We start from the raw sequence: 25,891 nt of genomic DNA on the forward strand, positions 1-25,891 counted from the left end.
CGGGGTTTTGTGACAAAAATTGATAAGCATACAAATTAGTTTAATCCACCATTAGGTTAATAAAATTCTCAGAGAAAAAGATATTGAAAAAGTCTAGTTCTGTGAGGCGAGTGGTGTCAAACTTGTTTCCTGATTCTGCCACAAAATCAGGAATTAGTGTCTCATAATTTTCAGGGGGTGAGGTCCATATGGGGTCCGTAATTGGGGGTGCTGGTTCATCTTCTGGAATGGGGGGGCGCTGCTTCATCTTTTGTCCTGGGACATCTGTGTGGCAGTTCAGCAGCACCTGAGGAGGAAGGCGAGGAGAAAGAAGAGAAAGAGGACAAGTAGGACGAATCTGAAAAATAAAGAAATATGGGATCCTCTCCCTCGTTATCAGTGTTGGAGGCAAGGATAGCATATGCCTTCTCCAATGAATAGCGGCTTTGGGACAAACTGGACTAGCGGGTGTCACGGGAATACAAGGAGGGCGAGAGCTAAAAACCCGGGCCCCTGCAATTTCCCTCAGACTAGGGAAACCCTGTCTGACCCTCTACCTAAAGTTTACACTGAAGGTGTGCATGTTCAGGCCTCCACCCTCACCCTGACTCCTGATTCAGCCCTAGACTGAATACCACCGCCCACCACCCAGTGAATGCAATAGACCAATACCCACAGTTATAACAAACAAGGATAAAGGAAAATATACACCACGCCGCAGTCAATCAGGAATACACTATAACGGTGCAGGGCAAAATAAATACAAATATAGGAAGGAGTAAATAAGACAAGGAAAATACACCACCAGCAACGATTCTCCAACAACCAGCTCTCCACTCCGGACCGAGATAACTACAGATAAGACAGAAGCTATAATCGGCAACGCCCAAAGATCAGGAGAACCATTTAAAGGAAATGGGCATGGCCCAGCTTCCAATCCGAGGATCAGATAAATTAACCCCGGAGCAGCCAGACGAAAACTAGCCGACGCCAATGAGCAAACAGTGGTCAAATGCGGAATTACCGCTGTCTGTCAGACGACCTGGTCTGAACAGTGTCCGACATGACAGTGGGATGATTTTTTTTATGAATGTGGTGATTGTGTGAGTACTCTATTTAAATGTTTGTGTGTGTGTGAGAGAGATAGTGATTGGTGTAAACTTATTTGTCTGAAAAGTAAAAGCTAATAGAAAAAAACAGCAACCAGGGAGAAAAAAATGTCAGTGAATAGAAAAGTGTAAAGCAAGAGGCATGAGCTCTGATGAGTGAACTGCATCACTTATCAAAGCTCAGCGGCTGCTGGGTGTGGGCACGGAGGTGGGCAAAGAAGAAATGTGTCTAAAACAGCAGGCACTGATGAGTGAACTGCATCACTAATAAAAGCTAGGCGGCTGCTGGTTGTGCGCACCGGGGTGGCACAAAGGAGGGTGAAGAAGAAAAGTGGATAACTGCGGCGTGTCACAGACAGGTCACAAAGCGGTCATACCACTGCTGTGCCCTGTCAATGGTGCGATCAATGATGACATCGATCGCACCAATCAGAGCTGGCCCTGCTGATGCTGGTTTTGCCATGCAACAGCCTAGGATCAGAGCTCTCGCAGCTCTGATCCTAGGCAGGTCACATCCAGGGCACAGCCAGGTCATAGAGTGGAGACACAGTGGCTGTGTCCTGTGATTAGCGTTATCAATTAAATGGTCAATCGCGCCAATCAGCAGGTCCAGGCCATGCCTGGTGTTGCAAGCCACTAGCCTAGGATCGGTGATCTTACACCTCTGATCCTAGGCAGCTCAAAGGCAGGGCACAGCGTGGTCACACTGCAGCTGTGCCCTGTTATTGGCGTGATTGATAGCGCCAATCAGAGTCGATTCAGGCATTGCCTGGCATTGCCAGGCACCAGCCTAGGATCAGTGCTCCTGGAGCACCAATTGTAGGCTGGGACATCAGTGTTTCAAGCAATCTGATTGACTGAAACACTGGGAAATGCTGCAATTGACTGTTGAGAATTGAACAGCCAATCACAGTGATCGTGGTTGTAGGAGGGCGGCGACACACCCCAGTATTATTGCACCATCTAATTTTAATGCGATCACCATGACTTCGGTTGCAGTATCACATATGACATAATATTCTGTCCATGGTCAAATAGGCACAAGGTCACATGGACGGAATATTGCATTCGATGTTAGAAAGGGGTTAAATCATAATGACAACCCAAAACATCCAAATTACCCTGATCAAAAGTTTGCATACCCTGGTGATTTTGGCCTGATAATATGCACATAAGTTAACAAAAATAGATTTGAATGGCTACTAAAGGTAACATCCTCAGCTGTGACTTGTTTGCTTGCAATTAGTGTGTGTGTGTGTGTGTAAAAGCTGAGTTAGTTTGTGTGTTTAAAAGCTGAGTTAGGCTAGTTTCACATTTGCGTTTAAAAATGCAGCGTTTAAAACGCAAACGCAGGTGGTGAAAAAACGCATGTAAACGCGTGCAAACGCTGCGTTTTTTAGACGCATGCGTTTTCTCATGCGTTTTGACGCATTTACATGCGTTTTTTCCTGTGTTTGTGTTTTTGAAAAGCAAGCTGAGAAGTGTGTGACAGCTGCCAATCATCAAAATCATCTAGAAAACCCACTATAAATAGAAATAGCTAGGGTTGGGGTTAGGGTTAGGGGTAAGGTTAGGGTTAGGGTTAGGGTTAGGGCTCAGATCCCTAGGGTTAGGGTTAGGGTTAGGGGTAGGGTTACGGTTAGGGTTAGGATCCCTAGGGTTAGGGTTAGGGTTAGGCTTAGGTTAGGATTAGTGTTGAGCATTCCGATACCGCAAGTATCGGGTATCGGCCGATACTTGCGGGTATCGGAATTCCGATACCGAGATCCGATACTTTTGTGGTATCGGGTATCGGTATCGAAACAACATTAATGTAAAAATGTGTAAAAGAGAGAATTAAAATAAAAAAATATTGCTATACTCACCTCTCCGACGCAGCCTGGACCTCAGCGAGGGAACCGGCAGCGTTGTTTGCTTAAAATTCGCGCTTTTCCTTCCTTACGTGAAGTCCCGGCTTGTGATTGGTCGCGTGCCGCCCATGTGGCCGCGACGCGACCAATCACAGCAAGCCGTGACGTAATTTTAGGTCCTTCAGGATTTTAAAATTACGTTCTGGCTTGTGATTGGTCGCGTCGCGGTCACATGGGCGACGCGACCAATCACAAGCCGTGACGTCACGGGAGGCAGGACAAGCGCGCATTTTAAAATGCGCGCGTGTCCAGCCTCCCGTGACGTCACGGCTTGTGATTGGTCGCGTCGCCCATGTGACCGCGACGCGACCAATCACAAGCCAGAACGTAATTTTAAAATCCTGAAGGACCTAAAATTACGTCACGGCTTGCTGTGATTGGTCGCGTCGCGGCCACATGGGCGGCACGCGACCAATCACAAGCCGGGACTTCACGTAAGGAAGGAAAAGCGCGAATTTTAAGCAAACAACGCTGCCGGTTCCCTCGGTGAGGTCCAGGCAGCGTCGGAGAGGTGAGTATAGCAATATTTTTTATTTTAATTCTTTCTTTTACACATTAATATGGATCCCAGGGCCTGAAGGAGAGTTTCCTCTCCTTCAGACCCTGGGAACCATCAGGAATACCGTCCGATACTTGAGTCCCATTGACTTGTATTGGTATCGGGTATCGGTATCGGATTGGATCCGATACTTTGCCGGTATCGGCCGATACTTTCCGATACCGATACTTTCAAGTATCGGACGGTATCGCTCAACACTAGTTAGGATCCCTAGGGTTAGGGTTAGGGTTAGGGGTAGGGTTAGGGTTAGGGTTTGGATCCCTTTATCACCTTGATGGTGGGGGGTGGCTTATCAGTGTGTATTCTTGTTTTTTCTATTGAAACGCATGCATTTAAAATGCAACCAAACGCATGTGCTTAAAAACACATGCGTTTACATAGACAGCAATACATTTTTTTGCCTAAAAAAAACATGCGTTTTTTTGTGGCAAAAAAACGCCTCTAGAAATTACTACATGTTGCATTTCTGCAACCAAATGCAAGCATAGAAACGATGCATGCATCATCAAACGCGGCAAAACGCATACAAAAAAAACGCATGCGTTTTTAATGTTAAATGTAGAAAAAAACCGCATGCGTTTTTTTGCGCTAAAACGCAGTGGCAAAAAACGCAATTGTGAAACCAGCCTTAGTTTCTGGGATCCAGACAGACTCTTACATCTTTCATCGAGCCACTGACTTTTCTGGATTGTGAGTCATGGGGAAAGCAAAAGAATTGTCAACGGATCTATGAGAAAAGGTAGTTGAACTGTATAAAACAGGAAAGGAATACAAAAAGATATCCAAGGAATTGATAATGCCAGTCTGCAGCGTTCAACCTGTGATGAACAAATGGAAAATCTGGGGCTCTGTCAAAACAAAAACATGGTCAGGTTGACCAACAAAAATTTTGTCCACAACTGCCAGGAATATTGTTTGGGATGCAAAGAAAACCCCACAAATAACATCAGCTGAAATACTGGACTCTCTGAAAACTAGCGGTTCGGCTGTTTCAACATGCACAATAAGGAGACACTTAAAGAAAACTGGGCCGCATGGTCACCAGAAGAAAGCCATTACTGTGCAAATACCATACAAATATCTTCTACAATACGCAAAACAGCACAGAGACAAGCCTCAAAACTTCCGGAACAAGGTAATTTGGAGTGATGAGACAAAAATTTTACTTTTTGGCCACAACCATAAACGTTACATTTGGAGAAAAATCAACAAGGCCTATGATGAAAGGAACAGTATTCCTACTGTAAAGCACGAAAGTGGATCTCTGATGTTTTGGGGATGTGTGAACTACAAATGGACAGGAATCTTGGTCAAAGTTGAATGAAAGATAAATGCAGCACGTTATCAGCAAATACTAGAAGCAAATTTGCAATCATCAGTCTGGAAGCTGCTCATGGGACGTTCTTGGATGTTCCAATATGACAACAATCAAAAACACAAGGCCAAGTTGACCTGTCATTGGCTACAGCAGAACAAAGTGAAGGTTCTGGAGTGGCCATCTCAGTCTCCTGACCTCAATATGTTTGAGCGACTCTGGGGAGATCTCAAGCACGCAGTTCATGCTTGACAGCCCAGGAATTTAAAGGTAATAGAGGCTTTTTGCCAAGAAGAGTGGTCAGCTTTACCATCTGAGAAAATAAGCAACCTCCTCCACAAGTACCGCAAAAGACTTCAAGCTGTCATTGATGTTAGAGGGGGCAATACATGTTATTAAGAAATGGGGCATGTGAACTTTTGATCAGGGTCATTTGGATGTTTTTAATTGTCATTATGGTTTAAAAAGGGAAAACACAGTAGTTTGACAATAAATGGCTTTACCCAACCACTAACCATGAGTGGAGAAAGGTCAAGAAAGCAAAATTTTGCTGGGGTATGTAAACTTTTGAGCACAACTGTACACAGTGCTGTATAGTATGATGACTGCAATACTTTAAGAGGATAAATACCGTATATACTCGAGTATAAGCCGAGATTTTCAGTACAAATTTTTGGGCTGAAAGTGCCCCCTCGGCTTATACTCGAGTCACGGTCGGTGGGTGAGGGGGAGGGGGCGCTGAGGCATACTCACCTAGTCCCGGCGCTCCTGGCGCTCCCCCTGCCCATCCCACGGTCTTTGGTGCCGCAGCTCTTCCTCTGTCAGCGGTCACATGGGACCGCTCATTAGAGAAATGAATAGGCTGCTCCACCTCCCATAGGGGCGGAGCCGCATAATTAATTTCTCTAATTAGCGGTGCCGGTGACCGCTGACAGAGGAAGAGGCTGCGGCACCGAAGACCAGCTGTCCGGGGGAAGGAGCCAGGGACGCCGGGAGCAGGAAAGTATTACATATTTACCTTCCCTCGTTCCACCCGCCGGGCACCGCTCTGTCTTCGCGTCCTCTTGTTCTGACTGTTCAGGTCAGAGGGCGCGATGACGCATATAGTGTGCGCTCCGCCCTCTGCCTGAACAGTCAGTGCAGAGAGTCGCCGGGACAGGACGCCGAGGATCTGCAAGCAAGAGAGGTGAGTGTGTGTTTTTTTTTTTTTATTGCAGCAGCAGCAGCGTTATATATGGCACAGATTTATGTGGAGTATCTATGGGGCAACGGTGCAGAGCACTATATATGGCACAGCTTTATGTGGAGTATCTATGGGGCAACGGTGCAGAGCACTATATATGGCACAGCTTTATGTGGAGTATCTATGGGGCAACGGTGCAGAGCACTATATATAAGGCACAGCTTTATGTGGAGCATCTATGGGGCAACGGTGCAGAGCACTATATATAAGGCACAGCTTTATGTGGAGCATCTATGGGGCCATAATCAAAGGTCAAAGGTGCAGAGCATTATATATGGCACAGCTATCTATGGGGCCATAATCAAAGGTCAAAGGTGCAGAGCATTATATATGGCACAGCTATCTATGGGGCCATAATCAAAGGTGCAGAGCATTATATATGGCACAGCTATCTATGGGGCCATAATCAAAGGTGCAGAGCATTATATATGGCACAGCTATCTATGGGGCCATAATCAAAGGTGCAGAGGTAATATATAGCACAGCTATCTATGGGGCCATAATCAAAGGTGCAGAGCATTGTATATGGCACATCTAGCTATGGGGCCATAATCAAAGGTGCAGAGCATTGTATATGGCACAGCTTTCTATGGGGCCATAATCAAAGGTGCAGAGCATTGTATATGGCACAGCTATCTATGGGGCCATAATCAAAGTTGCAGAGCATTATATGGCACAGCTTTATATGGAGCATCTATGGGGCCATAATGAACTGTGCAGAGCATTATATATGGCACAGCTTTATGTGGAGCATCTATGGGGCCATAATGAACGGTGCAGAGCATTATATGTGGCACAACTTTATGTGGAGCATCTATGGGGCCATAATGAACGGTATGGAGCATCTATTTTTAATTTTGAAATTCACCGGTAGCTGCTGCATTTTCCACCCTAGGCTTATACTCGAGTCAATAAGTTTTCCCAGTTTTTGTGGCAAAATTAGGGGGGTCAGCTTATACTCGGGTCGGCTTATACTCGAGTATATACGGTACTTTGATGGAGGAGTGCTTCTTTCACTTTATTCTAATGGTCAATATTGTTACAGCAAAGCCAACTTTATATGTTTTTTTACTACTTTGGCAAAAAAATCCCCAAAAAATAAACTTGTAGATGCAGAGATACCAAATAAGTATAGTTTATATTTTCTCCTGGCCAGCACCCTTCCTCGGTGAGACTCCTTAGATGGCTATTGACTGCAACATCAAAGGATTACATAACTGACATAGTATAGCCAGATTTCTTCTTTGTTGCTTACTAATGCAATGACCCAGAGGGAGTTTTTTTTAATTGATCGGTACCATCCATTTTTGAAGAAGAAAGAGGCTAAAATAAGCTGAATGCTATTTTCTCTTTCCTTTATCTGTGCTATACATACGTTTGATTGGTTTCTCTTGAAAACAGAGAACTTTATGAAAATTCCAAACAACTTTTGTTTTTAACCCTTGCTTTGCATATCGTACAGGAGACAAGGTCATACCGCTATGTATTCCTCAATGTGGAGAATGCAGAAGTTGCCTAAATCCAGAGAGTAATTCCTGCTACAAAGGCTTGTATGTATTAACTGTATTCATGCTTTTCATAATTTCTATGTAAAAAGTTCAAAAGTTTAAAGATCATTCAGAATCCCAAATTTAAGGTGATTTGCATGATCCATTACTTGCTATTAAAGAGGTCAACTTTAACCCCTTCCGGGATGGCCAATTTTTGCTTTGTTTTTTTTCTCCTCTTCTTCTAAGAGCCATAGATTTTTTTAGCTGTATAAGGGATTATATTATTGCACGATGAATTGTAGTTTTGAATTACACCATAATTTCACTATACAATGTATTAAAAAATAGGGAATAAATCTAAGTGTGATGAAATTGTGAAAAAAAATGCAATTTCATCATTGTTTTTAAAGTGTTTTTTGGCATTCTATGTGTGGTGAAAGTGATATTGAAACAATGGCAATACTAAACTTACAAAGTTTTCTTTTTACTGTATTTTAGCTGTGAAAATAAATCAGAAATTTGGGGAAAAAATAAATAAAATGGCTTGTGTTGCCATATACTGAGATGCTTACCTTTTTTTATTTTTCTAACAATTGAGCTGTAGGAATGGTTGATTAACGAGTACCGTAATATTTGTAATCTCTATACTCGCAACGAGTACTTTGCAAAAATCGTGTATTCATTCCGAATAGTAAGTACAATGCAAGTCAATAGTAAATGCGAGTAATTTTCTGCTGGACCCTGCAAAGGGGTCTGGAGGCCTGATGAAAAGGCTGAAATGGTTGGGAAAGTGATGAAACAGAATGGGAACAGCCTGGAGAATATGTCTGCATGCATTTCTTACTCACATATGGTTTTGGGGAATAAGTTTCTCGCAGTATTACGCCACTTTTACAGATACACAAGAACAACTACTAAACCTAGATTTCTATTGAATATGTATCCCCTATCTCAGTCACAATGTGGGACAACCTGTCACAAGGGCTTCCAATCACAAGTAGTAGTTAGGCTGGAGTAGGAATACTGTCCTGGTTTGTCCACTGCACAATGTGCATAAGGTTTGTAAAAATTAGCTCTATGGGCTGAGTCATGGTTGATGCAGGAAGTCACCAGCCCAAGGGCCTCCAATCACACATAGTAGCTAGGCTGGAGTAGGAATACTGTCCTGGTTTGTCCACTGCACAATGTGCATAGGGTTTGGAAAAATTAGCCCCATGGGCTGAGTAATGGTTCACGAAGGAAGGAGATGTGGTTTTATGGGAAGGGGTTGACGTTAACAGCAGTAGCATGAATCAGCATTTTTGGTGAATTTAGGTTGGCTTGCTGTCATCTGGAGGGACTGCAAACAGTGGAGATATCCAGTCCTTGTTGAATTTAATCAGAGTAAGTCTGTCTGCATTTTCCGTAGAGAGGCGTGTGCGCCTATCAGTGATGATTGACTCAGCGGAGCTGAAAACACACTCTGACATCACACTAGCAGCCGAGCAGGCCAATTCCACCAAGGCGTATAAGGAGAGGTTGGGCCAAGTGTTCAGATTGCACACCCAATAATGAAAGGGAACTGAAGCATCAGAAAGGATGCACGTATGGTCACTTAAGTACCTCTTGACCATGTTCTGCAACTTCTCCTACCTTGGCATAGTTACAGGCACAGGTAGCCCTTGCTGTTGTGCTGGTTTATTGAAAATTGCCCAATTTGTGCACATTTTTCTCCCAACTTTGTTGGACCTGGTGTTCGTTGCTCTCCCCATTATCCCTTGGTGTTGAACACAGCCAATACCGCTGCCACCAGCATTGTTTGAGGGTGATGTTTTCAGCAACTGATCTACAACGGCCCTCTTGAAAGATTCCATTGTAAAACTCTTTAGTGACTCCAAAAGGAGAGAAGGAAATTTCTCCTTGTTCCGTGGATCTAGAAAGGTGGCCAACCAGCATTGGTCGTTGGATAAAATGTGTATCACGCATGAACTGTACCTTGTGAGCCAAGCTGCAAAAAGGCAAATGTTCTGTGTCCCCAACAGTAGGAACAGTAACCATCCTCTCCTCACGCTGACTCACCTCTTTCTCCTCTTCCACCGCCTCCTCTCCTGCCCATCCAGGCTGCACAGACATGAAACTTGGGATGGGTTTCCCCTCCGTAGCATTAGGCATCCCCTTGGTAGCACAGAAAATAAGTCCTCTCTCTCCTCATCCTCCATATCTTCCCCTTCACCCAATGTTGCCTCAGAATATTGGCTGGGCTGGGTAGTATCACCCATTGTGAAATCTGGCTCCATACCAACATGCTGGGAACTCAAAACTTACTCGTTGAGATTATGCAGTGATTGTTTCAAGAGACACAGCAGCGGAATGGTTATGCTGATAATAGCCTGATCACTGCTTACAAGCTTTGTGCAATACTTAAAGTTCTCAAGAACCTCACAAATGTCAGCGATCCACACCCACTCGACAGTTGTTATGTGTGGTGGCTGACTGTCAGTCTGAGGGGCATGTTGAAGCTGGTATTAAGCTGCTACCTTCTAATCCTCACCAACATATGATAGGTTGAGTTCCACCTTGTGGGCAGGTTGCAAATGAGTCGGTGTCTTGGCAAATTCAATCACTTTTGCAGCACTGTAAGACCAGCAAAAGTGGTGGAGGACTGGCGGAAATGGGCACTAATACGGGCACCTTCTCAAGTAGGAATGGCAAGGCAGGGTAACTTTTCAGAAATTTCTGAACAACTAGGTTCAGCACATGAGCCATGCATGGCACGTGTAGCAGCTTGCTGAACTTTAAAGCTGCCACCTAGTTACATCCATTATCGCAGATAACCAGACCGGGTTGGAGGTGCAGTGGGGAGAGCCACTAATCAGTTTGTTGTTTTAAAGCTTGTCACAGCTCTGCTGCAGTGTGTGGTTTATGACCTAAACAGATCAGCTTCAGCAGAGCGTGTTGCCGCTTTGCCAATGGGCAAATGTGCTGCTGCACATGCAGCTTGGAAGTGATGGAGAGGGTACTTCAGCAGAGGATGAGGAGCAGGAGGAGGGGAGAGAGCAAGTGGAATATAAAGAGGCGGAAACCCTGACAGAAGTTTAAGTGGACTAATGTGGACAGCAGAAGGCAAGCTCTAACCGCAAAAACAGTGGGGAAAATGGTTTGGTGCGTGCTTGGTAGCAGGCAGTAGGAAATGTTTGTACTACTGCTTTGCATAGGGCACTAACAGCCTTTTTTAGTGGACTAATGTGGACAACAGAAGCCAGGCTCTGACCCCCAAAACAGCAGGTAAAATAGACCAGTGCTTTAAAGAAAAAGGCAGCACTAAATGCTACTACTCTATATGCTGGAAAAATATTGCTTTGCCTCTAACAAGAGCTGTTTTAAGATGGACACTGGAAGAACACTTTAACCTCTCCCTACCTAATGCACAATCTCTCCCTCCCTGTACTTTGACTTTGTTGTGTGTCTTCAGCTCTGAAAAGAGCTATTTTTTGTTGGTATTATAGAGTTAGTGACCGCCTCCATTAAACTGTCCCTGCTCAAGTATCTTTCTCTCTCCCCACTCTACACTGACCCAGTATACACTGTAGGTAGCCCTGAAAAGGGCTCTTGTGTTATTAAGAGGACTTAAGACTCTCCCTAGCCACTGAGAGATCTCTCCCTATACTTGTAGAAAGCAGGCTCCGGATGCAATGTGCACAAAATGGGGTCTGCAGGGCTTCAAAAGACCCTATGACGCTGGGCGGCCAACCAATCACAGTACTGCCACAACCATGATGTCTGCGGCATTACTGTGATTGGTTAAGAAGCTCAGCATGTTTAGTGGCTGCAAAGGAGGCGCCAAAATTGTAAGGCGGGACATCCGAATACAGCGAGGCAAGTACACAAATACTCACAATGTAACCCGAATATTGTACTATCCGTGTGAATAGAGAATAATAATGAATACACTCGCTCATCACTAGGATTGATACAATTTTGAGGTGAATACAATGTCTTGATCACTTTTATTGCAATTTTTTGCATATGTCCGTCAAATGGAAAATGGCAACTTTGGCTTTTATTTTTTATTTTTTGCAGTACAGGTTAAATAGTTTTATATTTTGATAGATCGGGCTTTTATGGACACAGCAAAGCTGAATTTGTTATTTTTTAAATATCTATATCTTATCTTTATCTAATGAGTTACAGGTTGGTGATTTCAAAATGTTACAGATTTTTTTACATTATTTAATCTCCTTAGGTTCCCTTCACATGCCCATGTTTGTATTATATGTGGCATTTGTTTTATTTCAAAGATGAAATACGTACCCTTTATAACCTATGGTAAACTTCTGATGTAAATTTTTTTCTTGTAGCACGGATGACAAAGATCAATACAAATCTATAGGTTTGTGAAAACACAAACAGCACAAAGATGGCATCCATGTGCCATCCATGTGCCACCTGTGTGATGTATGTGTTTAACATTGCAAAGTGTAATCTTTGTAATTTCATGGTTTCTATATCCATACTGGAAAAACACGTATGGCACACTGATGGCACACAGATGAAACACTGATCCAAAACACTGATGACACTGGTACTGTTTTTTTCCTGTACCGGTTTTATATGGACATTTGTAGGGGGCCTTAGGGACATTGATGTTCCACTCATTATACCAAAATATAAAGGGAACCTGTCAGCATGATTTCACACCCCAAACTATTTAAATATGCACGTAGCTCTTTCAAAGACAAATCAAGCAATGTCATTACATGATCAGTTAATTCCTCCATTACTGTGAAAACAGCATTTGAATTGATATGCAAATGAGGCTGTATATCTGAAGCCTTTGTCACTACAGCTCTATTCCCTGACCAGAGTCCTCCTCTTCCTGCTCTACTACTGACTCCCTTTTCTGAAGTCCCACAGCAAAGAAGCTGTCAGTTAAGCAGGAGGAGATGGCACTTTTCAGGGCAGAGAGCTGGAGTGACAGAGGCTTCAGATTTACAGACTCATTTGCATATCAATTCATATGTTGATTTATCAGTAATGGAGGAATAAAAATTGAAGAAAAAAGCTGCACAGATAAAAATAGTGTGCAACCATGTAGAGGCAATGATTTGAAAGAAAAAAATAAATAAAAACAACACAGTCAAATAATTAAAAACATCAGGAGTGGGTTTAATGATCCAAAATAAGCCCCAACAAGAATCAACAGGATCAACACACCTCAAGTTGCCCAGAATAATCAATCAGTACAAATGCATGAATGAAATAACAATCAATATAACTTTTAGCAACAAGTATTCAAGCAATTAGATAGAAGCAGATGACAATAAAGCAAAAAAACTCAAAGTGCTTGTTGCAATTAAGTTTAGGTGCAGTGTATAATTTCCAAAATAGAGGAGCTCAATATCAAGAAGACAGAGAATTGTGTAGGTTCACATTGCGTTAATGGGTTAACGCTAAGGGACTGCGTTGCATGGCGAAATTGTCGCAATTAACGCCGTGCAACGGGTCCGTTAGCGCACCCATTGACAGCTATGTGATTTGTCTCTGTAGCGCATCGCTAGCGCATGCCATTTTCGGCACGCGCTAGCGATGTGCCGTTCTTTTGTGACGGACCTCGGACGCTGCTTGCAGCGTCCGAAGTGCGTCCGAGGTCCGGTCCTCGCTAGCGCAGATCAGGGATCTGTGCTAGCGGGAACGATGAACGCGAACCCTAAAGAAACATTGCGTTAGCGCAATCCGCTAGTGCTATGTGCTTAACGGATTGCCCTAACGCAATGTGAACCTATTAGACCCCACTTGCATCGTTACTGCATTAGGTGTCCAGGAGTTGCACTTTTCCAAAAAATGAAGGGCCAAAGGTAAAATCATAAAGATCTAAAAATGAGCTAAGATTTATATATCTAGTTCTATATAGTATATGAAAATTAATCTTTTTGTGTCTGCACAAAAATTAAAAAGTAAAGAAATAAATCATAAATAAATGATATGATTTTAACTATGTTTTGTTAACTGTTTTGTTAACTGTCACAGATAATTCATACCTAGTCTAAACCTTTAGACCCTTTTCCAAGCTCTATACATATGAAATATTAAAAAAAAAAAACAGGGTTATTCACATCTTTGCAAATTATTAGCTACCCATATCATTGATGACAACTTGATGATTGCTGTGAGTTCAACCTCTGGGGCAATTCCGATTCTGAGAATGGGGCTCTAACATGCCCAATCAGAATGCAGTGTTGGCTATGCATGTGTGCCACCACTCCATTTATGTCTATGAGACTACTGGAGTTGGACAAGTACATCAGCTATCTCCAGCAGTCCTATAAAAACAAATTGATTGGGCACTGCTCGATTCTAGTGGCTCAATTCAAAGCAATGATTTTGTGATTGGTGGAGGTGCCTGCAGTCAGTCTCCTAGTGATATGCATATTATAACTTAGTCTACAGTTAGGGGCTCACTTACTAAAATGGAAATAACAATTTTAAAAATAAGCTGTCACTTGCCAACACATTTTTTTACCTGGTCTAAATGCTGATGTTCCCATAAATTTGCTGTTATTGTGTTTTCGTTTTTGCTCCTGTGCCTGTTTATGGCATATGCTACATTTTCATTTAGAACCTTGTATTTAATTATTGCCTTGTTATCCAAAGAGGTGTGATCCATAACTCTTCTCTATGTATGTCTTGCTCCCTTGGCTAACAAGACTAAACTTACATAAAAGACACCAAAAGAAAAAGGATGCCATCTCTCAAGAAAGTAGAGGCACAGGAGCAAAAATAAATAATAAAAAAGCAATAGAAACTGATTCAGTGGAATAGCTGGTAATTGCATGTTAATGGAAAGTGACCTATCCTCTTCAAACTATGGTTTTCATCAATGTGTTGTACAATGTAATCTTAAGCTATAGTTTTAATGCATTTTAATTTGTTTCTATTTTAACCAGCTTTGGAAAATATGATGGCAACTTATTGGAGAGCCCCATCAGATTTACCTGCAAAGGGATAGATATTCACAACTTTGTGGGTACTAGCACCTTCACGGAATACACTGTAGTGGATGATATTTCTGTCACTAAAATACATGAGGATGCTCCATTGGAAAAAGTCTGTTTGATTGGCTGTGGATTTTTGACTGGATATGGCTCAGCTATAAATACTGCAAAAGTAAGAACAGAGAACTTGATCAATAATTCTATACATAATTTAGAAAGTGATTAACTACCAATTAAATACGTATTAAAGGTCCACGGAGGACATTTGTCATGGTTGTGGACAGGGTTCCCTTTCCTGTCCTCTCAGAGTTAATTTGGCATGGCCTCCTTTTGGTTTGGGGAGGGCTATATTTACACTCTTCCTTCTGGGGATCTTTGTCAGTGATACATTCTTTCTGGACTGTGTGTCTGACCCCTGGTGTGCTTGCATACTGTTTCTTCTGTTTGCCTTTGAGTGTATGTCCCAGTCTGTTTTCTCGTCAGTACATTTGCCTTGTGACTCTGTCCATGAAATCCGTTTCTGGCCCTGACTTTTGGCTTGGTACTCTTTCTTCCCATTTGCCTGCCCCGTTCGTACTGCATCACTATCTCTGGCTATCTGACCTATTGCTACGTCCTTACCACCCTTTACATATCACCCTTTTGTACTACGCTGACTGCTCAGCTTGACTTCAGCACTTTCTGACTACTCTCCGGCATTGCCAGCCATCGCCGCCACTCGGTGTCTAGCTCCATCTCTGGGCACTACCCCGGTGGTCACGTGTTTCAGGTCCTGCACGCCGGCAGGTAAGCTTGCCCCAGCTCTCCACACACACTCTCAGTCCACTTGGAACACGTGCGCAGACTCCTGCTGTAAGTCGTCTGCAGCAGGGTTACTGATATTATTACTGACCAACCAGTACTTCTATCTTTTCTGGTGTGGGGGGGTTTTGTTTTGCTATGCATGCATTTTCTGAGCAAGTGAGTAATCTCACTCAAATGATGCAAAAAACTGTCTGCGGAACAGAGAACCCTGGTTCAGTCACATCAGAAAAGGGTTGCTGATGGCATGCAGGGTGCTTTTTCTTCTGGGGCTCGAGATGAGGGTGCCACAGATGTTTACTTAGTTTGCCCAGAACCACCTTTTAAGTTACCCAACACCTTTTCTGGGGATAAAAAATTATTTTGGGTGTTCAGAGAGGAGTGTAAATTATTTTTTTCTCTGGGAATGAAAGCCAAAGGGTCGGGATTATTATTTCTTTGTTAAGGGGGCTCCACAGGCTTGGGCTTTTTCTCTCTCTCCCTCCGCTCCAGAATGTATGTCTGTGGATCTGTTTTTTGAGGCTCTTGGGCATATTTATGATGAGCCTGATAGAGTGCATCTGGCTGAGGTTATGGTGATGAGTGTGACACAGGGGAAGCACTCAGCGGAATGATTTTGTTCCAAATTCAGATGCTGGGCAGCGGAAATTTCCTGGAATGTTAGGGAATGTACCATATCTGTATTAGTACTCCTAAGGACTTTTAGTAAGAATAACACTAGCAGTGGCCCAGTGTACTATCACTCTACCCATGTACTACACTGGGCCACTGCTAGTGTTATTCTTACTAAAAGTCCTTAGGAGTACTAATACAGATATGGTACATTTCCTAATGGGTTATACCATGTAGTACTTTTTTACTTACACTTTTTTTGGTGACATTATATATATTTTTTATTCTTTTTGATAACACATTAAAAGTTATGTTTTAAAATTCCTGCTTACGCTATGTTCCCAGATTTTTGGTAGGATCATGTGATACATTGAATTATTGTATATTGCTGTTTTCATCATTCTTTGTACAGGAATTATCTTTTTTGGGTTTGATTGTTTCTTGTGAGGGTTTTCGTATGGATCCTAAAAAAGTCCAGCCTATTACTGGTTGGGTCTAACCTCATGATTTAAAGGGTTTGCAATTCCTCCTTGGTTTTGCAAACTATTATCAAAAGTTCATTAAGGGTTTTTCGCAGGTGGTTAACCTCTGACTGATCTTACACTCAAGGGGGCTGATGTTAGAAATTGGTCAGCATCTGTGAAAAATTATTTTCTGACCTTAAAAAAGTATTTTATTTCGGCCCCAGTGTTGATCTAGCAAGATTTGTCTAGACCTTTTATTGTGGAGGTGGACCCTTCTCAAGTGGGAGTGGGGACAGTGTTGTCACAGGGTCCCACTACTCTGACCAACCTCAAACCTTGTGCCTTCTTTTCCAGAAAGTTCTCTTCTGCCGAGAGAAATTACAATGTGGGTAATAGAGAGCTCCTGGCAGTCAAGTTAGCCTTTGAAGAATGGATGCATTTTTTGGAAGGTGCTATTCATCCTGTCACTGTGATCACTAGTGATGAGCGAAAGTGCTCTCCACTATTCGGTACTCGCCCGAGTATCGCTATGCTCAGTGAGCAGCGAGCATTTCCGGGATTATTCAGTGGTAACTGAAGGGTTAAGGGTTTTTCGCAGGTGGTTATCCTCTGACTGATCTTACACTCAAGGGGGCTGATGTTTGGAATTGCTCAGCGTCTGTGAAAAAATATTTTCTGACCTTAAAAAGTGTTTTATTTCCACCCCAGTGTTGGTCCAGCAAGATTTGTCTAGACCTTTTATTGTGGAGGTGGACACTTGTGAGGTGGGAGTGGGGACAGTGTTGTCTCAGGGTCCCTCTACTCTGACCAACCTCAAACCTTGTGCCTTCTTTTCCAGAAAGTTCTCTTCTGCCAAGAGAAATTACAATGTGGGTAATAGAGAGCTCCTGGCAGTCAAGTTGGCCTTTGAAGAATGGATGCATTTTTTTTGGAAGGTGCTATTCATCCTGTCACTGTGATCACTAGTGATGAGCAAAAGTGCTCTCCACTATTCGGCACTTGCCCAAGGATCGCTATGCTCGGCGAGCAGTGAGCATTTCCAGGATTATTCAGCTGTACCTGCATTCTCCACCCAACAGTTTTTGTAGACTTTAGAGACCCAATCACATTGTAGGGATTGTCTGTCAGGCCATGAAACGCCACAGCCATCTTTGTTGTGGTTGTGCAGTGGTTGGCTTGGCCTACAGCATCATCATGAGTATAAGAGACGTGGCGCTGCCCTGCGCGCCGCATTCTGTTCCTGTTTCAGCGAGAGTAGGGAGAGCTTGAGCCGAAATAGGGTCAGAATCGTGGTTTTTAGAGGTAGTGTAGGTCTGCAACTATTTCATCCACAACTCCTGAGAAACCAACAGTCCTTTTTAGGGCTAATTCGTGGGTCCCGATATTGCAGCACTAGGTAGGCAGGGCACAGCACATCCACATCAGTACAAGGCCTGCAGGCACTGTATGTGCATGCATTGCTCCCACTGCATCCCTCCCTAAGCTGCATAACTGTCTGCTGCTGCAGCTTATTTACTATATATCTAGATAGATTTTTTTTCCAAAAATTCACCCCCCCAAAAAAAAAATATACAGTCTGTTCTGTCAGACTAAGGCCTGTTGAAAAATAAGTTTGTCAGGCATACGTAGCATAGTTGAGTGTGCTAGCCTTGTGCCACTTTTTTTTCTGTGTTGTAAATTCACTGAAAAAAGGCCTCATATATCTGTGTGCCCCAAGTTTGGTCATTGTAGGCCGGTGTACTTATTTTTTGGCTGTCTGATACTCAAATTCTATGCAGCACTATTTTGCATATCAAACAAAAAAAGGCCACATATTTGCCAGTGTGGTATTTACCTGACAGCCGTCATATATCTGCGTGCTCCAAGTTTGGTGATTGTAGGCCGGTGTACCCCTTTTTTTGCTGTCTGATACTCATATTCTATACAGCTCTATTTTGCATATCAAACAAAAAAAAAAGGTCACATATTTGCCGGTGTGGTATTTTCGTGACAGCTGTCATATATCTGCGTGCTCCAAGCTTGGTCACTGTAGGCTGGTGTACTTATTTTTTGGCTGTCTGATACTCAAATTCTATACAGCACTATTTTGCATATCAAACAAAAAAAAAGGCCACATATTTGCCAGTGTGGCATTTCATGAGAGCTGTCATATTTCTGCGTGCTCCAAGTTTGGTCATTGTAGGCCGGTGTACTTATTTTTTGGCTGTCTGATACGCAAATTCTATACAGCACTATTTTGCATATCAAACCAGAAAAAAGGCCACATATTTTCCAGTGTGGTATTTCCGTGACAGCCATCAAGTATCTGTGTGCTCCAAGTTTGGTCATTGTAGGCCGGTGTACTTATTTTTTTGCTGTCTGATACTCCAATTCTATACAGCACTATTTTCCATAAATTCACTTCACAAAAAATCCCCCAAACATTGAATACAGTCTGTTATGTCAGGCTGAGGCCTGCTTGGTGTTTGGGTTTGAAAAATCGTAGATTTGCAGGCATACTGATCAGATATTATTTCTACTAATATTATTTATACTAATAAAGACATTTGTGTTGAGCATTTGAAATAGTGCAGTAGTCCATTTCAAATGGTAAAGGCAAGGGGCAAGGGGCGGGGAAGTGGACGTGATGCTGATGGTGCATCCAGAGGACGAGGCAGTGGGCAAGGTGAAAGTGGGCAACAACAAAGACTCACATCTTCTCGCTCGACCTTCCTGTCCCAGTTTCTAGCACACCACTATTGAAGCCAGAGCAGTGTGAATCGGTTCTTGGTTGGATAGCGGATAATTCTTCCAGTCACTTAGCCACCACCACCACCATGTCTTCCACATGGTCAAGTCTGAGTAGCCAGGAGTGTGGCAAGGATATTACTCACCCTGATCCTCCTTCCTCCCACCATACGAGTGCCCTGAGACAACTGATCCCAAAGTTTGACACTCTGAGGAACTATTCAGTTGTCCATTTCAAGATTCAGAAATCTCTGCTGGTCAACTTGAAGTGGGGAAAGATGAGAACACATGTGGAGCTGCCCAAAGCTTTGACCAGGTCCGGTCACATGAAGGCGATGTTGGGAAAGTATCACAAGAGGTGGACGATGTAGATACACCGTTGCCAAAAAGTCAGGAGGAGGAGCAGGGTGCGGATGTGGAAGACGAGGTGGTGGATGATTATGTGACTGACCCAACCTGGCAGGAGGACATGCATAGCGAGGACAGCAGCACAAATGGGGAAGGAGGCCTATCCCACCAACAGGCAGGAAGAAGCAGTGTGGTGGCCACAGACAGAAGGCGTGCATCCATTCCCAGTAACACCAACATGAGGGAAGTTGCAATTCCAACTGTTGGATCTTCCCAAGTCTGGTTATTTGTTAAAACTGTCGATAAACCCCAAACAGGCCATTTGCAGCACCTGCCATGCCCGCATCAGCAGGGGTAGCAAAAAAATCAGCCTGACCACCACCAGCATGATCAAGCACATGCAAGCAAAGCACCTGACTTTGTGGGCCGAACCCCAGGCTCCAGGACCACTGTCTGCAGGTGACACCACTGCTTCTTCCACTGTTTTGTGTAGAACTAAATCCCCAGTACACCGTGCATGTGAAGATGCCTCTAGCCCTGCACCTGTTGTGCCCCACAGTCAAGCAACACCATCATCGAGCCCGTCCACGTCCTTGTCCCTGCACAGCCTAAAGTTGTCTGTAACCCAGTCTTTTGAATGCAAGCAGAAATACCCAGCCAGGGCACCACAAGCCACAGTCCTAAATTCTAATATTTCTCTTCTGCTTGCACTAGAAATGCTGCCTTTTAGGCTCATTGAGATGGAAGCTTTCCACAACCTGATGGCGGTGGCCATCCCAAGGTACTCGGTCCCCTGTCAGCACTATTTCTCCCTATGTGCTGTACCGGCATTACACCAGCATGTGACCCACAACATTAACTATGCACTCAACAATGCTGTTACAGGGAAAGTCCACCTAACCACGGACACGTGGACAAGTGCTTGTGCGCAGGGACGGTACATCTCAATGACGGCACACTAGGTTAACAGTGGAAGCCAGGACCCAGTCGGACCTTGGGATGGAACACATTCTCCCCACGCTGAGGATTGCTGGCCTTACATCAATCAGGGTTGCCCCCACAGTCTACAGCTCCTTCACCTCCTCCTCATCATCCTCCATCTCTGAAATCAACACATCAGTCAGAAGCTGGAAGCACTGAAGCACCACCTTAGCCAAGCGGCAACAAGCTGTGCTGAAGCTAATAGATGACAAACCACACAATGCAGAAGATTTGTGGACAGGGCTGAAAGAGCAATCAGATGTTTGGATGACACCGCTGAACCTGCAGCCAGGCATGGTCGTGTGTGACAATGGCCGTTACCTTGTGGCGGCTCTGAGGCAAAGTGAGCTCACACACGTACCTTGCTTGGCCCATGTGCTTAACCTCGTTATTCAACGTTTTCTGAAAAGCTACCCAGAGCTGCCAGATCTGCTAGTGAAAGTACGCCGTCTCTCTGACCATTTTAGGAAGTCTGCTACAGCTTCAGCCGCCCATGCCGTGCTTCAGCAGCGTTTTCAGCTTCCAGCTCACCGACTGTTGTGTGATGTCCCCGCATGCTGTAACTCTATGCTGCATATGTTGGAAAGGATTTGTGAGCATTTGTGAAGAGGGCCGTTGTTGACTACCAACATCAACAATCCCGTCAAATTTCAGGTCAGACTCCACACATAAGACCTCAGGAGTGGACATGGATGTCAGACATATGTAACATCCTCCAAAACTTTGATGACTGCACCAAGATGGTGAGCGGTGATGACGCCATAATTAGCATCACCATCCCACTTCTCAGCATTCCAAAAACCTCTCTGCTCACAATCAAAGAGGATGCATTGCAGGCGGAGAACAAGGACATAGAGCAAGGAAACATACAGGGGGTTTACACTCAGCCCAGCCTCATGTCTTCTCAATGTGGATTGGTAGGCAATGAGGAGGAGGAAGAACAGGATCTACTTTCATGCGCTATAGACGGTACTACAAACACATCTGTATTAGCGTCTGTTCAGCGGGGATGGCCTGAGGACAGGGAGGAGGAGGATGTGGATGAGGAGGACAGCATGGTCAGTCATTCTGTTGGTGAGGACACAGAAGTCTTGCCTGTTTGGAGTCTGGCACGCATGGCTGACTTTATGTTGTGCTGCATTTCACGTGACCCTCGCATTATCAAAATTTTGGGTGATGCTCCTTACTGGTTGGTGACACTTCTAGACCCATGCTACAAGGAGAACTTTCAATCTCTTCTGCCTGAGGCAGAGAGGTGTACTGAAATGTTGCAGTACCAGAGGACCCTTGTAGCGGAATTACTTAGAAAATTCCCATGTGAGAACGCTGGCAGCAGACGTCAGAGTTTGTTGTACAACCAAGGAGTCCAAGCGAGAGACAGATGTACAATCCAGCTCAGGCAGGAGAACAATGGAAAAGTTCTGGGAAAGTTTTCTCAGACCATCCCATCATCCCTGGACAAAGGCAAGGGGTGCTGTCACAAGAAGTGCAATGTTTGAGAAGATGCTGAGGGAGTACTTTGCAGATCATACAAACGTTCTCCGGGATTCCTCTTTGCCTTTTAATTATTGGGTGTCCAAACTGGACACGTGGCATGAACTGGCTCTCTACGCCTTGGAGGTCCTGGCCTGCCTTGCTGCTAGCGTTCTGAGTGGGTTTTTAGTGCCACTGGTGGAATTATAACAGATAAGCGCATCCGCCTGTTAACTGAAAATGCTGACAGGCTGACTCTTATAAAAATGAACAAGGGCTGGATTGGGAAAGACTTTTGTACACCACCAAGTGAAAACAAGCGAAACATAACTTCAAATACATTATCTGTTTTGGGGAGGTGTATTCTCATGCACCTCTTCACAGCCACACATGGGTATACGCTTCCAGATTTGGTCTGTTTGTTGTTATCCTCCTCCTTGTCCTCATCCTCGTCATCAGCCATAACCAGTAGAGCACCAGAGTGAACTTATTCCGTGATGCCAAAGTCACAATTTTTTTTTGGCAAGGGTGTAACTATTATGCCCGTAACTAATTGGAAACCAAAACAAATGTTACTCACACAAGGGGGAAATGTCATAAAAAAGAGATGTAAGTCTACTATTCCCATTTATTCTTATATTTTCCATTTTTCCAATCTCTGGACAGTCTTTTGATGAGGTAGTGTATACCACTACAATAGAAAATTATTCCAAGACTTTTATATTATATTTTTATTTTTAGCCCTGTCTCTGAGCAGTTGCTAGGGACAAACATATCTCGTTGGATACATTCAGGCTTCAAATCTATGAACCTGTGTTCACCCCTCCCTTTTGTTATTTACTTTCATCAGTGGTTTCACATGTTTTATTTATTTGTTTTATTTCATTCTGATTTAGCTTTATGTCTCCTCATTCTCCACCACTAGATCACCAGGCTTATTGGTTTGTGTGCCGCTACAGGCAGTCAGTTTTTTGCAAGGGTGTCTAGGATGCCCATAGTACGTTTTTAATGAATGTATCCCCCTTGGGGAAATGATTACAAGTGTAGGAGAAATGTTCCTTTCAATTGGGCCTAGGTTTTAATGAGGCCTTCCTCCACCTCACATCATTTTCCACCACTATATCACCAGGGTTCATGTGTTCCGTGCTGCTACAGACAGTCAATTTTTTGGCAAGAGTGTCTCGGATGCTCATAGTATGTTTTAAATCAATGTATCCCCCTTGGGGAAATGTTTGTCAGCCCATAGGCACTTAGTGTATGGGCATTACAAGTGTAGGAGAAACGCTCCTTTCAATTGGGCCTAGGTTTTAATGAGGCCTTCCTCCACCTCTCATCATTTTCCATCACTAAATCACCAGGGTTCATGTGTTCCATGCTGCTACAGACAGTCAATTTTTTGCCACGGGTATCTATTATCCCCATGAAATATTTTTTTAAAAAATTTACCTCCCATGAGCAAATGCTTGTCAGTAGGGTTGAGCGAAACGGGTCGATCATTTTCAAAAGTCGCCGACTTTTGGCTAAGTCGGCGTCTCATGAAACCCGATCCGACCCCTGTGCTTGTCGGCCATGCGGTACGCGACTTTCGCGCCAAAGTCGCGTTTCAATGACGCGAAAAGCGCCATTTCTCAGCCAATGAAGGTGAACGCAGAGTGTGGGCAGCGTGATGACATAGATCCTGGTCCCCACCATCTTAGAGAAGGGCATTGCAGTGATTGGCTTGCTGTCTGCGGCGTCACAGGGGCTATAAAGGGGCGTTCCCGCCGACCGCCATCTTACTGCTGCTGATCTGAGCTTAGGGACAGGTTGCTGCCGCTTCATCAGAAGCAGGGAGAGCGTTAGGCAGGGTCCACTAACCACCAAACCGCTTGTGCTGCAGCGATTTCCACTGTCCAACACCACCTTCGGTGTGCAGGAACAGTGGAAGCTATTTTTTTTTTTTTTTCCCCTCAGCGCTGTAGCTCATTGGGCTGCCCTAGAAGGCTCCGTGATAGCTGTATTGCTGTGTGTACGCCACTGTGGAAACCAACTGCTTTTTTCAAAGCACATATCCTCTTGTTCCTTCCTTTCTGCACAGCTATCTTTTTTGTTTGTCCACACTTTTTATTTAATTTGTGCATCAGTCCACTCCTATTGCTGCCTGCCATACCTGGCTTACATTACTGCAGGGAGATAGTAATTGTAGGACAGTTTTTTTTTTTTTTTTGTTTTTTTTTTGTGGGAGATTAAGATTGGCATTTCTGCTACAGTGCCATCCCTGTGTGTGCCATCTCTCACTGAGTGGGCCATAGAAAGCCTATTTATTTTTTCCGTGATTTGTGTTCTAAAATCTACCTCAACACAGAAACACTACATCAATCAGTGGGAGAAAAATATTGGCCTCAGTCAGGGCTTGTGTGCCACTGCTGTGTGTGCGCTATCTCTCATTCAGTGGGCTATAGCAAGCCTATATTTTTTTTTTTTTTTTTTTTTTAATATTATTTGGTTTCAAAAGTCTCCCTGAAAAAAAAAAAAAACCTAAAAAAACAGTGGGAGAGTAATATTGCCCTTTCAGCTTGTGTGCCAGTCTTGACTCCTGGGTGTGCCACCTCTCTCCCTCTCATTCAGTGGGCCATAGAAAGCCTATTTATTTTTTTTTTTAAATATTATTGGGTTTCTAAAGTCTCCCTGAAAAAAACAAAAAATACATAAAAAAACAGTGGGAGAGTAATATTGCCCTTTCAGCTTGTGTGCCAGTCTTGACTCCTGGGTGTGCCACCTCTCTCCCTCTCATTCAGTGGGCCATAGAAAGCCTTTTTTTTTTTTGCTTTTTTTAATATTATTTGGTTTCTAAAGTCTCCCTGAAAAAAACAAAAAAAACATAAAAAACAGTGGGAGAGTAATATTGCCCTTTCAGCTTGTGCGCCAGTCTTGACTCCTGGTTGTGCCACCTCTCTCTCTCTAATTGTGGGCCATAGAAAGCCTTTTTTTTTTTTTTTAATATTATTTGGTTTCTAATTCTCCCTGAAAAAAAAAAAAAAACCTAAAAAAACAGTGGGAGAGTAATATTGCCCTTTCAGCTTGTGTGCCAGTCTTGACTCCTGGGTGTGCCACCTCTCTCCCTCTCATTCAGTGGGCCATAGAAAGCCTATTTATTTTTTTTTTAAAATATTATTGGGTTTCTAAAGTCTCCCTGAAAAAAACAAAAAATACATAAAAAAACAGTGGGAGAGTAATATTGCCCTTTCAGCTTGTGTGCCAGTCTTGACTCCTGGGTGTGCCACCTCTCTCCCTTTCATTCAGTGGGCCATAGAAAGCCTATTTATTTTTTTTTTTAAATATTATTGGGTTTCTAAAGTCTCCCTGAAAAAACAAAAAAAACCTAAAAAAACAGTGGGAGAGTAATATTGCCCTTTCAGCTTGTGTGCCAGTCTTGACTCCTGGGTGTGCCACCTCTCTCCCTCTCATTCAGTGGGCCATAGAAAGCCTATTTATTTTTTTTTTTAAATATTATTGGGTTTCTAAAGTCTCCCTGAAAAAACAAAAAATACATAAAAAAACAGTGGGAGAGTAATATTGCCCTTTCAGCTTGTGTGCCAGTCTTGACTCCTGGGTGTGCCACCTCTCTCCCTTTCATTCAGTGGGCCATAGAAAGCCTATTTTTTTTTTTTTAATATTATTTGGTTTCTAATTCTCCCTGAAAAAAAAAAAAAAACCTAAAAAAACAGTGGGAGAGTAATATTGCCCTTTCAGCTTGTGTGCCAGTCTTGACTCCTGGGTGTGCCACCTCTCTCCCTCTCATTCAGTGGGCCATAGAAAGCCTATTTATTTTTTTTTTTAAATATTATTGGGTTTCTAAAGTCTCCCTGAAAAAAACAAAAAATACATAAAAAAACAGTGGGAGAGTAATATTGCCCTTTCAGCTTGTGT

General features: G+C 43.5%; 1 protein-coding gene across 2 annotated transcripts in view; it reads left to right on the forward strand.

Annotated features, from left to right (window-relative positions):
• Positions 1–25,891, forward strand: part of LOC143788214 (alcohol dehydrogenase 1-like) — a 124,503-nt gene that overhangs the window by 59,399 nt on the left and 39,213 nt on the right. For both annotated transcript variants that reach the window (XM_077277717.1, XM_077277708.1), the window contains exons 4-5: positions 7,578–7,665; positions 14,529–14,748. In XM_077277717.1, coding sequence (XP_077133832.1) covers positions 7,578–7,665; positions 14,529–14,748 — 308 coding nt within the window. The remainder of the gene's footprint in view (positions 1–7,577; positions 7,666–14,528; positions 14,749–25,891) is intronic.

Source organism: Ranitomeya variabilis, chromosome 1 (assembly GCF_051348905.1).
Source record: "Ranitomeya variabilis isolate aRanVar5 chromosome 1, aRanVar5.hap1, whole genome shotgun sequence".
NCBI classification, from domain to species: domain Eukaryota; kingdom Metazoa; phylum Chordata; class Amphibia; order Anura; family Dendrobatidae; genus Ranitomeya; species Ranitomeya variabilis.